Raw genomic sequence first — 15,418 nt, forward strand, 5'->3', positions numbered from 1 at the left:
GTTCAATTCTAGGGAATTCTGGGAACTGTCGTTCTGTGAGACATTTAGCCTTCTCTGTCAGAAAGAGCTCTAGTGCCACAATAATTTACAGTTCCCAGGATTCCCTAACACTGAGCCAGGGCAGTTAAAACGGCCTCAAACTGGATTATTTCTACAGTGTAGAACGAGAACACACTTAAACCACACATTTCAGTTTTGACTTCAATTCCCAGCGCGCCCTGCGGCCTTTTGTAATTTTTAAAAACCACCACACATTCTAACTACAACTCCCATAATGCAAAGGGAGTTTAGAACGCAGGTTTGTCGGGCGCGAGGCACTCTGGGAGTGGTAGTCCGAGCGCGCGGAGGGACGGCTGGGGTCCCAGTGCGCATGCGCGGCGGCTGGGTCTGTGCAGAAGGGAAAAGGCTGAGGCGAGGGAATGCGCGAGCGAGCAAGTGTGTCGTTGGCGCATGCGCAGTGGCGACTCCGGGAAGGATCTCTCGCGAGGAAGGACGCCATTATCGCAGCCGCCCGAGGATCCCAAACACCACGAGAATTCGGCAAGGCAAACGGTAACCTCGCTTCTCCCTTCAGGCGGAGGCCGGGAAGGGCTGGAGCGGCCGGGAAGGGGCGCTTTCGGCCCGGTTCCTCACGACGCCAGAAGCCCTCGCTCGGTTTCGCTTCTCAGAAGCGGAGAGGGAGGGAGAGAGGGAGGGAGGGGGAGCACAAGAGGGCGGGGCTGCGATGCCGTGGCCCCGCCCCTTTCCTATTGGCCCCGCCCCTTTCCTAGCTGGGAATTCTTTCCTCCTCTTCAGCCTCTGCACTGCAGGGTTAATCCACTTTCATACCGCTTTAACTGCCAGGGCTCCATTTTACACAGTTTTGGGATTTGTAGAGTTGTGGTGTATGTGTGTGTGTCTCTCTCTCTCTCTCTATATATATATATATATATATATCTGAATATAAAATACAAAAACCCAGCTGTTCTGTTATTATACTGTTACAATCACAAATTATATTGTCATAGTCTTAATATTTCCTAATCTACAGATTGTAACATTCACAATGTCCTCTGCAATTGGGAGTTGTAGTTTGCAGATTTTTTTGGGGGGGGATGTCAGGCTCAATAATCACTAGCAATGGAGGGTTAATCCAGTTTCATAACACTTTAACTGCCAGGACTCCCATTTTATACAGTTTTGGGATTTCTAGTTTGCAGATTTGGGGATTTCAGGCCCCGCAATCACTAGCACTGAAGAATTAATCCAGTTTCATACCGCTTTTAAGTGCCAGGGTTCCATTTTACACAGTTTTGGGATCTGTAGTTTGCAGATTGCAGGGGTGTCAGGCTCAATAATTACTAGTACATGGAGAATTAAGCCAGTTTCATACAGCTTTAACTCCCAGGGCTGCATCCTACACAGTCCTGGGATTTGTAGTTTGCAGATTTGTGTGTGTGTGAGAGAGAGAGGCACAATAATCCCTGGCACTGCAGGATTCATCCATCTTGACGCTGCTTTAACTGCCAGGGCTCCATCCGCTCCTCCAAATGATCGAAGTGGCTTGCATTAAAATAAACCAATAAAACTTAATAACAGTATACAGTAATAACATTGCAACCCTACTCCTCCCTAACCCTCCCATCAATAATAATACTGTAATAAAATACACTTACATTATCTATTGTTATTATTTATAACAATACAGTTTTGGGATTTACAGTTTGCAGACTGAGGGGGTGTCAGGCGCAGTATTCGCTAGCACTGCAGGATTAATCCAGTTTCGTACCACTTTAGCTGCCAGGACTCCTTTTTACACAGTTTTGAGATTTGTAGTTTGCAGATTGAGAGGTGTGTCGGGAACAGTACAGTATTCGCTAGCACTGCATGCATGGCTAGTTCCTGAGCCCTTTATTGAAGTGAGCCACTAAGATCCGAAGCACACCAACAGCTTGTTTAGAAAGCCATGGTGTGCTTTCACAACAGGGAGGTTAAAACATGGTGTGCTTGCACAACAAACAAAGAGATGGAAACACTTCTCTGGTGCGCAGCTCTTAGTTCTCGCTCACTATTGTGGTGACCCAGAAAGAGTTCCCTACCTTGGATCAGGCATTGATCAGAATGGAGACGGCAGCCATGAAGTCAGAAGAAGACTAGGAATGGGAAGAGCAGCCATGAAAGAACTAGAGATGATTCTGAAGTGTAAAGATACACAACTGAGCATAAAAGGAGGTCAGGGGTCTGAATTTGCAGGACCGAAGCAAAGCAGCGGAGGACAGGGAGTCTTGGAGTTGTCTCACCCATAGGGTCTCCATGAGTCGGGGCCAACATGAGGGTGGATAACAACTACATTGTGTAGTGACTTTAGTGTTGGACTACATCTCTGGGTTCGAATCCCCACTCTACCATAGAAACCCACTGGCTGACTTTGAGCAAGTCATATTCTTTCATAGAGTCAGGGGAAGGAAATGGCAACTGTCCTCCGAACAAATCTTGCCAAGAAAACCTCATGATAGGCTTGTCTTTGGGTCACCGTACGTTGGAAACAACTCGAAGGCAGACAACAACCACCTGAAAGGTGCCTCCTGTTTACACTTAGTTGGGGAACCGACTTTGTGGCTCACAGTGGGGTATAATGAGGGTTGTGCTGAAGCTTGCGCTCGTGCATTTGAGTATTTTAATGGGCAAAAGCTAATTTTCTTTTCTTTTAAGCTATGTGATTCATGACAGGAGCTACCAACCTGCAAAAGGGCAAATAAATTACAGTACTGCAGTCAGTTGGAACCATAACTGATGGCAGGGCAGTTGGCCAACTTGAATGTACAAAATGGTTTCTGGTGGGTAGTACAGCCTTTTTAGTCTATTGCAGGACCCCCCCCCCCCCCACTTGCTTCAAAATACCTTGTGGTACCTTAAAGGTGAACACCTTTTATTTGGCACACACTCTTGGCTTGTAGCCCACTTTGTCTGATGCATTGCATTTGATGGAGTCAGGCTCGGTCTTGCGTCTTACAGAATCTGCATCTGATAAGCTTGCATCTCATGGAATTTGTTAGTCCTTAAGGTGCCAGAAGACTTTTGCTTTTGCATAATCGTATTTATTCGGAGCTAGTTTGTAATGCAACCATAGGCTTATGGTTGTTCTTGAAACACACAGTGGAGTCACCTTTGGAAACAGGCATGGAGAAAAATGCCTGCGTTTGTAGTCAATTATTTAACTCCCAGTGTCACTCTTGACAGAAAAAGGGCTTGCCTTGGAGACACAGCAGCACAGCCAATAAGGACAAATTGCATCTCCTTTGATCTGGCAAGAATCAAACATTTCTATAAAGGTTGTCAGAAAGCTGTTTTGTGTTTTTAGAACTTGAGCAATACGAACATGTTGGAGCTACCAGCCCAAGCCCACAAACCTGGATGCCTTGTTTGGTTTGCACGTGACGCAAAGAAAAGCCACATATGAAAAATATGAAGTACATTTAATACCCTACAGCTGTATGTGCTTCTGGCCAAGCCAGAGCTGTTTATATAAATGTACGCTTTTGTTTTGCGTTAGGTTTGGCCTTCTGAAGAAAATGCAGAGCTCTGAGCCAGCGTTGCTTTAGCACAAACAATCAGGCAGTACCTGTTCTAGTCATCCCTTACTGTTGGAATAGCTTAAGTTAGATGCCAGTGCACTCAAAGACATCAAGATTTTAGTTGGTAAAGTGATGCCAAGCATAGTTGGCTGATACATTACACCTCTCTTTTGTGCATGGTATGGAAATGTAGGAAGGTTCGGTCAGTCAGGGCAGGGAAAGCAATGGAAAGAGAGGAGAGAAGGGAAAGTCACTGGAGCTGCTGGGGATTATTATGTTATGAGTTTAGGAATGACCTGCTCATGGGATGCCTTGAACATAGGCTGCTGGATCTTGAATGGGACCTTTGGCAGTTTTAAAGGGGCCGTGATACTTATCTACAAATTATACACATCACAGAGAGAAGTCTTATGAAATATCATAACTTAGTGACAGAACACATGCTTTGCATGCTGAAGGTCCCAGGTTTTATCCCAAGTTAAAAAGGACCAGGTAGCAGATTATGGGGAAATAATGCCTGGAGAAGGGTTAAGAGGAAAGTGCCAAGGCTGAGCATAAGAAACCCTCAAAAATAATGACCATGGAAGATCTACAAGAATTTGCTCTAGCCACAAAGGAAATTGAAATAGTCCCAAGAGTTCACATACCTGGGATCATATATTGATCAGAACAGAGACTGCAGTCAAGAAACTGGAATAAGACTAGGATTGGGGAGGGCTGGTGCGAAAGAACTGGGCAAGATTATAAAATGTCAGGACATAACACTGAACATTAAAGTGATGATCGCCCAAGCCAGATAATAATAATAATAATAATAATAATAATTATTATTATTATTATTATTTATTTTTATCCCGCCTTTCCAATAGGATCGACTAGGATTGTGGAGGGCTCCTATGAAAGAACTAGACAAGACCATAAAGACATGATTCTGAACACTAAAGTGTAGGTCATCTAGGCCAGTGATTCCCAAATTTTGGTCCTCCAGGTGCTTTGGACTTCAACCCCCAGAAGTCCCAGCCAACATGGCCAGCAAATAGGAATTCTCGAAGCAGAGATTCAAAACATCTGGAGGACCAAAGTTTGGGAACTGCTGGTCTAGGTCATATCATTTCCTTTCCGCATGTATGGATACAAGAGCAGAACAGTCAATCAATATACTGTATCTTGAAATATATCTGAAGCCATTCCAGTTTCTCTCTGATGGTCTGCATCCCTGCTTTTCCTTGTTGTCATTCAAAGTGTCACCCTGTTGTTGACATTTTCTTCACTGCTGCTTTCTGTTCTCAGCAGCGCAGTTGGCCCTCCACCTTTGTGGCTTTGGCTTTTGCGGATTTAATTATTTGCGGTATTGATTCATATGCTCTCTCTAGGAATCCCTGGGCCATCCAGCGCAACTCTGCCAGAAGCTGGCCATAGAGTTGTGCTGGAGAACCTACATGTTCCTAGAGAAAACACTTCTCTGGGCATTTGTAGGTCTTCCAGCATGATTCTATGATCATCCTCCGGCAGATATTGACCACAGAGATGCACTGGAGATGCACTGGAGAGGTGTTTTCTCAGGTAAAAAGAATGGTTTTCTTATTTTAATTGCAGTTTTTCCGCATTCACGCAGGTCCTTCACCTCTAACTGTATTGAATGTGGAGGGACCACTGTATATCATTCCATCTTTCCCATTTCAATCCGGAACAGTAAACCAAATGAGTTTGCTTTAGTAGAAGCCATAGCAAAGCTCACCTGGCTCCTTCACTTTGTTTTCACCACTCAGCACACTTACAAATGATGCATCTTCTTCGCCAGATGGCGCTCTACACTTGCAAGTTACTACTGGCTTAGTTACTCTTTGCTCATTCAGTACCAATTTGACATCCCTGCACCTTCAGTCTTTTTAGCCATTGGTCCCATCCAAGTATCTTTTGTTGTCGTTGTGGATTTTGATTCTTTCCACCCCCATCCTGTTTTGTTTGAAAACTGCTGGACATCCTCTGAAGGAGAGTTAAAACACAACCTTCACTTAAAATAAATATTTAAACTCAGAACTGTTCGGCTGTGTAATTTGTTTTGACAACGTCACTCAAAACAGTTTGACAAAGTTGCGCCATAATCTGCGTTCAGATCCCCTGAAGCGGATTACAGGCAATCCAGGGCAGTCCTCGGTCCAAGCGATTTCATTCCCCTGGCTGTCTTTTTTGGATTGTCACAATAACGGCGCAAGAGTCCAAGCGTGACTCTTGCAATCCGGCCATGTCCGTGTTTACTCATACGCAAGTCTTGGCCAGCGAAAAAATTCCCTCTAGGTGTGCCGAGGACTGGAGCCTTTTCTTCTTCATTTCTTTTCTCTCCGTCCTGTTTATTAACTCGGGGTGAGAAAAGGTTAAGCAGATGGTTTGCGCAGCATTTGAAACAGTATATTGGAAGTGTATGAGAGCACACCCTTGGCAGCCTAGTGCAGTTATTGCATCTAGTCCTTGGGTTTATTTTAGATGGCAGTAGGCTCTGAGTTAGAAAACCGAAAGTCAAATCTTTCCCCACTTTTCTTTCCATGTGGGGCTGAGATCCAATCCCATAAGGTTCCTTGCAGGAGGGGATGACTCTCTTGTTCTCTTCTCAAAAGGAGGAAAGTAGAGTGGAGAATTTCCCTGGCTTGACATTCGGCACTTTCGATGTTGTAAGACTAGTCCTAGCCAACGCACCCGTCAACATCTGGAAACCTCCTTGATTCCTAACCCTGAGCTGGATGCTGTGAATTCCCAGTCCCATATAAGAGACAGGTATCTGAGTCTGCAAACGCCAGGAAAAAGACTGAACAGATAGATTTCTGGTAGGGTTTCCCCTATTTACATCTCGATCCATTGCTTTAATCCATCAGCCTCAACATCGTACAGCAAAAATACAGTGTTGGAATAGCATCATTTATTCTGCACCTGAGTGCAGCAGACAACACTGTATTTTTTGCTGTACAATGTTGATGTTGGTGGATTAAAGCAATGGATCGGGATGTAAATAGAGAAAACCCCAACCTTAGATAGCATGGCTAGGAATGCTGGGAGTTGCAGTTCAGCTGTATGGTTTGCTGCCCTAATGTAAACTAATAAGAGACTGAAACCAGTCTCGGATTTACTCTCTCAAGGCTGCTATTGTGTTTTCCAGTAGTCTCATTGTAGTCATTTTGGCTTCTAGGGAGAGGTCTCGAATCCATTCATTTGTCTTTTGGGCAGTCATAGAACCATAGAGTTGGTAGAGACTACAAGCATCTCCCAGTCCAACTTCTGCCATGCAGAAAATCAAAGCATCCCCGATAGATAGCCATCCAGCCTCTGTTTAAAAACCTCCAAAGAAGGAGATTCCACCAAAATCTCCGAAGGAGAGTGTTCCACTGTCTAATAGTTCTTGCTGTCAGGAAGTTCCTCCTAATGTTTAGGTGGAATCTCTTTTCCTTTAGCTTGCATCCATTGCTCTGGGCCCTAGTCTCTGGAGCAACAGAAAACAAGCTCGCTCTTTCCTCAATATGACACCCCTTCAAATACCTAAACAGGGCTAATCATATCACCCCTTAATCGTCTCTTCTCCATTCTATGGTATCCATAGAATATCATGGTATCCTCCCATCACCACATTCCAAATGAATTGAGTCTCCTCCTGTCATCTTTCTTTATTGTCCCGGTTTCACGTCCACACATAAGTATTAGAAATAATAGAGCCTGCATGATGTATGACATCAGTATTTAGTGATACGTGTTTACACTTGAACAAATACATATATCATAGAATGAAAGACTCATAGAAGCATAGAGTTGGAAGGGACCACAAGGGCCATCCAGTCCAAACCCCTGTCATGCCTTATGTATGGCCTCCATTGCATACTGAATGCCACTTTGATTTAATGGAATTGTGCCCAAACACATTACTTACCCAACTGTTGTCCAATGTGGTCTAGTAGTTTGTGCATTGGACTATGGCCCTGGAAACCAAGGTTCAGTTCCCGGTTCAGCCATGGACAAGTCACAAGTCACAAGTCACACACTCTCAGCCCTAGAAAACCCCACAATAGATTTGCCTTAAAAATACTCCATTTGTCACAAGTGGCTGAAATGTGAAGCCAGTGTTTACAGCTGTAAAGGCTGCACAACATTGTAGGTCTGTTTCAGTGTGGATTGTGCAACAAATTGTGGCTCTGGGTGGCTTTGGGCAAGTTGTGCTCTCTCAGCATCAGAGGAAGGCAATGGCAAACCTTAGAATAAATCTTCGCAAGAAAACACTTGTGATAAAATTTCCCTAAGCCAGAGTCAGCACTGTGCTGTTCGCCCGAAACGTTAGTCACAAATCTAAATATTGGCTTATTGTGTTTAGGAGATCTCAGTAAATCTGCTGATGAAATACTTGCTTAGGGAAGGGCTTGCTTGGGAATGGCCTCTGTGGAATTTACATCCATGTGGGATGCATGCATTTAAGGCAAAGGAAACATTAATAGCTTCCTTTTGGTACCTTTTAGGTTTATGAACCCCTTTGTGCTTAGATATAAACTGAAATTTCCAAAGAGTAGCAGCAGCAGTCATGGGAACAGATGCTAATTCATGTTTTGTACCAGGGACTGGTTTTTTATTTTATAATATAGCATTTTTTTGTCCATTAGTTTAATATTTGCAAGAATGTATAGTATGCAATTCAGAACTGGAAGATCATCCGAGAAGAGAAGACAGACTCGAACATTTAGGAGGAATTGCCGTGAGGAACAGAAATAAAAAGAAAAAAGAAAACTAGCATGATCTATGACCTATCTATCTATCTATCTATCTATCTATCTATCTATCTATCTGTCTACCATCCATCCATCCATCCATCCATCCATCCATCCATCCATCCATCCACCCATCCATCTTTATTTACAGTCAGTAGACCCGACAAGACATGCTGTAACTTAAAACCATACAAAACGGAAAGATATTATATATATATATCTTAAAAGCATATAAAATAGAAAAGTTACATAAAAATACAGGAATTTTACATGAAATTATCAGTTTAGGTTACAACACTGGAGATTATTTTTGGTTATATAATTATAGATCTAGGTTACATTGCTGTTAGTCTGGCTCCTTTTTGACCAATACTGTATATGAATAAGGCTGAAGATGCTAACATTTCTCAGATGCTAAGTTTATTGGGTTTGGTGAGAAGCTTAGGTTTTTTTCTCCTAATGCAAGTAATTTTAAAGTACCTTTTGGGACATGAATCAAAATAAAAACATGACAAGAGCAGCACACACATAAGACTCCCTTTATACCTTTCTTTGCAGCGGACGAAATCTAACTTTCCAAAAGCCTTCTGAGACTTACTGTGTTTTGATGAATTACACTCGCCTTAAAAGTGGTCCTTGGGGAATTAGACTCACAATGTGGTTGACTTTCTCTGGCTGAAGGGCTGCTTTCTCTTTATTATGTTATTCTTATTAATCAGGGTTACAATACGTTGACATATGACGTAATTTGGTTTGGGAGGAATGGGTTAGTGCAAAGATGACTAAGATCTCGCTGCCAATGGGTCTGGAGCCTGGAGCCAAGTCCAGGGTTTGTAAAGTCAGAGCAAATCGTAAGAGGTGAGGGTTTGCAAAAGCACATGGTTAGCCGTTCACGTCAGAGTTGGATGGAGGACCATTGGGCTACTAAAGGATGGAAGGCTTGGCTGCCATTTGGTGCTCCAGCGAGGAAATGCGGTGCATGAAATAACCATGACAACTGTGTATGTTAATAACTGTTCACTTTTCTCTGGGTTTATTCTTCTCTCCTTTGGAAAGGGCTTGTTCTTCTTTGTCCAGTGATTTCTTTTTTTAATACTAGGAAAGGATTTGTATTGGTACAGTAAATTACTACAGCGCCACAAACATGCTGCGATAGAAGCAAATTGGTTCAGAAGACTAAAACAGCCAAGAATGACATTTTGAGCAAATGCCCTTTGAGTGCTGGAAGAAAACCCTTCCTTGCGCCTTGACAGGTGTCCCTCCCGGTTTAATTAGTTTTACTTCGTTTTATACGTTTTTAGAGCAACAGTGACAGCCTTCCCATGCGGAGTACGTACAGGTTTTTGGACTAAAGGGTTGAAATTCCTGGAAGAAAATATTAAAGATTGTTCCGTTTTTTGTTTTGTTTTTATCTCTTGCAAATATTTGGACGGTTCTGTTTTTGAAGAGGAATGAGTTCTGGGACAAAGCTCATTCCCAACATGGGACTGGAAAATAATTGCGTTATTTATTTAAAGCATTTCTGTATCTCCTCCCAGCCCACAAAAAGGGCTCCATAGCTGACGGACAAATAAAAACCAATGAAAACAATACAAGGAGAGAGACATTTTAAAAACCCATTAAAATACTCCTTTGAAACTCCTAAAAGCAGTATAAAAACTAGTTGACATAATCAAATATATATATATATATAAGCCTGCCCTTCGAAGAAAGGACAAAATGTCAGCATTTGGGCAACTTGCTGCCCGGAGCTCCTCTCTAGTCATGGTTTTATCTTTTGTCCCAATGCCAGTTTGGAAAGATGCCCAGAGTGTCCCGACTTTTCTATATTTGCGACAAAAGCGACTGAAGATTTTGTGGACTTGATCCATGTTTTATCAGGAGTAAGTCGTATGAAACTGACCTATATCCTAGTATTCAATTGGTAAGGATTGCCAGTTGAATTGGTTATGGATGAAGGTTCCACAAAACTTCATTCTTTTCTAACCGGCGAATGTGGTCACACCCTGAGATTTACTGTTTCCCTTAATATCTAAGCAGTCAATCTAAGATGCCAATCTAACCTCCCTATGTAAGGACTTCTGGAGCCTTAGGGTAACCATTGAGAAGGGCCATGTTACTACCAGGTGTACCTGTGAAGGTGGTGAGACAGAAAGAGGGCTTTCCCAGCAGATTTCAAAACCCAAGCAGATTCGTAAGAGAGAATATGGTCCTTCAAATAACCTAGACTGTAACCATGTAGGGCTTTTGTGGGCTTATTTTACCAGGCTGGACCACTATCTTCATGCCCTGTTTGTTGGTTCGTTCTTTCCAAGGCATCTGGTTGGTGTTTGTGGAAACAAGTTGTTGGACATTGCAACCTGTATCAGAGCTTGGGAAAGTTAATGTTTTGGACTTCCTATTCCCAGAAATGTGCAGCTAACCAGCCAGGTCCTTGGATGGCCTACCTGGTTGTGGGAGTTGTGGTCCAAATAAAGTAACGTTTCCAAGCTCTGAATCAGTTCGGTTTTATTTCCTTATGTTCTGATGGAAGTGGTGTTGAGATAAGGAGAGCCCCAGCATCCTCCAAGAAACTGTCTATTCCAGAAACTCTGTGTTCCAAACATTATATGTCTCTATGCAAAGTGCAGAAAGTACCTGCCATGACAAAGCGCCCCATCATAAACTAAATAAAGGAGCAGGGCCAGCCAGCCATCTTTATATGGAGGTCTGGAATAAGCTTCATATGATGCAGGCTTCTCAATTTGGAAAAAGAAAGAGGAAATCTAAGAGACTAGACTGAATTCCTCTTCCTTGGCAGGACGCAACGTGGATTCCTAAATCCGATAAAGATCCAACATTACTTGAGACCTATCTGCCTGTATCTCGTCTCCGCGTAGATGACAAAATGCTAACCTCTGTGTTGGCTTGGAGATTAAATAAAGCATCATTCATACAGATTAAACTGGGCTTCTGCAAGCTTTCTAAACTAAAATAATAACAACCCAGCGGCATCCATAGATGTGGAGAAGGCCTTTGATAGGCTGGAATGCAGGATAGGAAGAGCACATCAATGCTAGCAAGCCATAGCTCACTTTATATTTTAACATATACTGTATAAACACCCAGGATAGTCAAGATTGCAAGCTTCAAAAACCAAGTTGTTGCAATGTGATGAAAATTTGTCATGACTTCAAGGGGAAATATTTGAGGTGGATTTTGTTTAGTTTTACTGTATTTATACAATTCTGGATTTGTCATGAGAACGCATTGCATGATGGTTTCAAATACAGATGCATACACCAACACTATTTCAAATCTAGGTTGCTGTACTGATTTCATCTCTGTGCGATTTTGATTTTTGGAGGAGAGTAAGGTGGCAGGGAAGATGAACTTGCCTTGGTTTTGTCCCTTTCTTCATCCTTATGGGCTGGAAGATTAATTCTCTTCAAGCACAGGGCAGGGCTTTCCATAGCGTTTGCAGTTAGTGACATTATGAAACAGTAATCCTAGCACAGCTGTTTTATTCTGTTAACACTGGCCGATTCCCAGGACTTCTGAGAAATGGCAAACTTAATTTGCCAAAATGATAGAAATGGCAACCACATGCCCTGCGTCTCTTGCCAGATTGCTTGGGCACCTTGCCACCGCAAATGCAATCATAATAGTTTTCACGGGAGATCCGAATTTCAAATGAATCTCTCTTGGCAGCGGAAGTGTTTTGAGTAAACAGCCCTGATACCGTGTGGTGTCCTCATTTGGAAGGATTTAGCATGCATTTTTCCTCCCTTTTTCTTTTTTCATTTTTGAATGAGCAGCTGCTGCCTTTGCTGGTCCAGAGGCCTTGGTGATGCTCTGGTGTGTTTGTGCGTCTTGTCAAGTTGTACTCCACCTGCCTCTTTTAATTGCATTCCTGCGTTTGGGAAGGAGGGATGGGATGGAGGAAACCATTTTGTGTAGCTGGCTTTGCGTCAGCGCCAGTGGTTAGCGATGGGTTGCCATTTCCACTGACAAACTAATATTACCTTGCCAATATTTTTTATCCCAGGCATTTTTAAAAAATTAAGATCAGTCTGCCTGTCCTTATATTTGTCTGTGTCTCTCCGCTAATATTTCTCTCTGCCCCCCACCTCCATTCTCAGACTGTGGGAAATGCAGATGTGAATTGCTCCAGTGGTTTTAATTCGGCTTTTGGATGCGGGAGATTTCCCTTAATAAGACCTCTAACCATCCTTGACAGGGAACTCTGGAGGGACAGTGTTGAAAAATACTTGGCTCTAGAACTGGGACTGAGAGCTGGAATGCAATACTGCAGGAGCTGAATTGTGGAAACTCTGGAGACCAAAGAGCAAAACCTGATTCAGTTCAGCCGAAAGAAGCTTCCAAATCTCATTTTGCACTGACAAAGAGATCCTACAAGAGCGCATCACTTCCAGGTGTTACTTTTCCTATGTGAGCATATAGATAAAAAGATTGGTTATGAAGGCTCAGAGTGACTTGAAACCTGAATGTGAGACATGAGCTAAGATGCTAAAAGTGAGACACAAGTTAGTCCAGTTTATACACACTTAAGTCCTATAGACTTTGGAGTGCTCAAAAGCAATTACTGTATTACTCCTGAAGATAGTACTACTACTGGCCCTTGCAGTTTCCCACATAGAAGGTGAGTTGTATATTTATGCAATCTCCACAATCTCCTATAAGCCCTGGTCAGAGTTTGGGTATTGTGGTATATATGCCAAGGTTGCATGGAAGGTGGGAATTAGAAGAAACCTCTTTAGTTGTTTAATTCTCCTCAAGGCAGAGGGCATCTTGTTACCGCGGATCAACATCTATAAGGAATTCCTGAGCTCCATGAGATTTCTTGCCTGCAGTGCAAGGCAGAGATAACAAGTGCTCTTTCCCAAGTCCCATTATATACAATGCTATAATAAAATGGTGCCCCTTATATAAAATGATAAAATCAAGGTTTGCTTTTTGGAATGTGTGTGTGTTATATAATATACACACACTGTATAGGTAATATTTTCAATCCATGGATGCAGAATCTGTGAATGCAGAGGGCCAACGTATAACTGCAAATGTTATTGACTAAGCCCTAAGCCATCCTATTCCCACTTACCTGTGACTAAACCACAATGGAACCAAAATCCTCAATAGACTGGGGGAAACATTGAATTACAGTGCTCAGTTTAAAAAGTTAGTGGGTGGAAACTGACTGCCGCTCCTAGCAAAGAAGCATTGGAGTGATGTAGAAAACCCATCTTGGTGTCACTGTCTGTACACACCTTCTGCTTGTTTGTAGGTGATTCCACCAAAGTCATGAGTACCCAGACTCAAGATATAAGACCTTCTGAGTTTCTGCTCACAGTGAGAGTGATAAAGGGGTCCAGTTTTACTTCCTCTTCCATTGCATCCTTATTAATGGAATGGGGAATTTAGACATTAGCATTTAATGAGTGTGAACATTATGCCGAGAAGGTTCTAGAAGCTACGAGAAGGTTGTCCGAGGCTGTGCTGTGATAAATGACCATTTAAAATCTTTTTATTACAAAAGGGTGTAATAACAGCAATTGATAGATATTTTTGAAAAGGCTCATGGATATGGTTTGAATGCACTCTTTACCTATATGACATTTGTCAAACAATACACCAGCTGGCCTCTCAAGAATTTTGACATGTGGTGACGCTAACTTTGGTTTATGATGTTTTGTAGAATCAGATCTGCATGAATTAACGGATCTCCTTGGGTCAAACACTGCGGCCTGTTTCTGAATGATGACAGAACAGGATTTAGCGGATGTGGTTCAGATTGCTGTGGAGGACTTGAACCCAGATCATCCAGGTATGTTGCTGGAGGGACACACAGTGGGAAGGGTGATTCAAAGAGGAATAAATGCAACAGCACCCTTGTGTTGCTGGTGGTTATGTGTGCGTGTATTTCATTATGTGCATTGTTACAAATGCAGGAGGGTGCACTAATCACAGGAATGTCGTTTCCCCTTGGAGTGTGCTACAGTGGTTTGAGTGTTGGACTATGACTCTGGAGATCAGGGTTCGATTCCTGGCTCAGCCATGAAAGCCACTGGATGACCTTGGGCAAGTCACATATTCTCAGCCTCAAAGGATGGCAATGGCAAACCTCCTCTGAACACATCTTGCCAAGAAAAACCCATGATGGGGTTTCCTTAGGGTTGCCATAAGTTGGAAATGACTTGAAGGCGCACAACAAGCTCCCAGAATCCCCCACCCAGCATGGTCAATAGCCATGGACACTGTAGGATTCTGGACTTTATAGTCCAAAGTATAACTTTCCCAAACTCTTTCTCCAGTTACTGTGCGTATCTCCTGCATTATATGCTTTACTGTGTTCATGGCCTTCCTTCAAGAATTTGCATTGATACTGAAATGTGGTTCCTTCCTGCAGTTTATGTGGGAGTGAAATGGAGAGATGATATTTATGAATCTGGAAAATTCATTATTTATTTTGAAAGTAATACATTGAAGTTAGTTGTATTTCTATATCTTGTTAAGCGGGAGGAAAATCTCAATATCTAAAGAATGCCAAGGAGAGGAAAGCTGGAAATCAAAAATGTTTTGATTGTAAGGTTAGTGTAACTCCTCTGTGTGTATATGTTTATATGTGTATGTTTATTTACTTTAACCCTCTTATAGTATTGTGATCATATTTCATTATGTGTGTTTATTGTTTGATATGCTTAATTCAGAATATGGGTTTGAAAATGTTTAATAAAAAGACTGAGGGGAAAGCAGCTCTGGTTAAGAAAACAAACCTGGACTTTCCTCTGCAGGAAAAGCTAGAATGCTTCCTTTTCAGGTGCTGTTCATGTTGTTGCTTTCGGATTAGCTCTTGTGCCTTGATGCCGTTTATTGAAATTCTGAGAATTGCTCTCTCTGTTTTGTTTCACAGTTGTGTTGGAAAACCACGAAGTGACAGATGAAGATGTAGACCCACCTTTAAAACGGCAGCGGATAGAAATTAATTGCCAAGATCCCTCCATTAAGGTTGTGTCTATGTTTCTTTGTTTTTGTGGTTGTTCACAAAACACAGCTAGTGCTTCTAACTTTCGCTCAGCTTACTTTCTCTATATTAGTTTTAATCTCAGTCCGCCAGAGGGCACACTA

At 42.4% G+C, this 15,418-nt stretch overlaps 1 protein-coding gene across 6 annotated transcripts in view; it reads left to right on the forward strand.

The window, feature by feature from the left end:
• The first annotated feature begins 448 nt into the window (after positions 1 to 448).
• Positions 449 to 15,418, forward strand: part of LOC121914666 (BTG3 associated nuclear protein) — a 153,515-nt gene continuing 138,545 nt past the window's right edge. For 3 of the 6 annotated variants that reach the window (XM_042438264.1, XM_042438268.1, XM_042438269.1), the window contains exons 1-4: positions 449 to 552; positions 12,513 to 12,724; positions 13,989 to 14,117; positions 15,204 to 15,298. In XM_042438264.1, coding sequence (XP_042294198.1) covers positions 14,048 to 14,117; positions 15,204 to 15,298 — 165 coding nt within the window. In that variant the 5' untranslated portion in view covers positions 449 to 552; positions 12,513 to 12,724; positions 13,989 to 14,047. The other 3 variants (XM_042438266.1, XM_042438265.1, XM_042438267.1) reach the window with 3 other exon arrangements.

The sequence above is a fragment of the Sceloporus undulatus genome, chromosome 8 (genome assembly GCF_019175285.1).
Source record: "Sceloporus undulatus isolate JIND9_A2432 ecotype Alabama chromosome 8, SceUnd_v1.1, whole genome shotgun sequence".
Lineage (NCBI taxonomy): Eukaryota > Metazoa > Chordata > Lepidosauria > Squamata > Phrynosomatidae > Sceloporus > Sceloporus undulatus.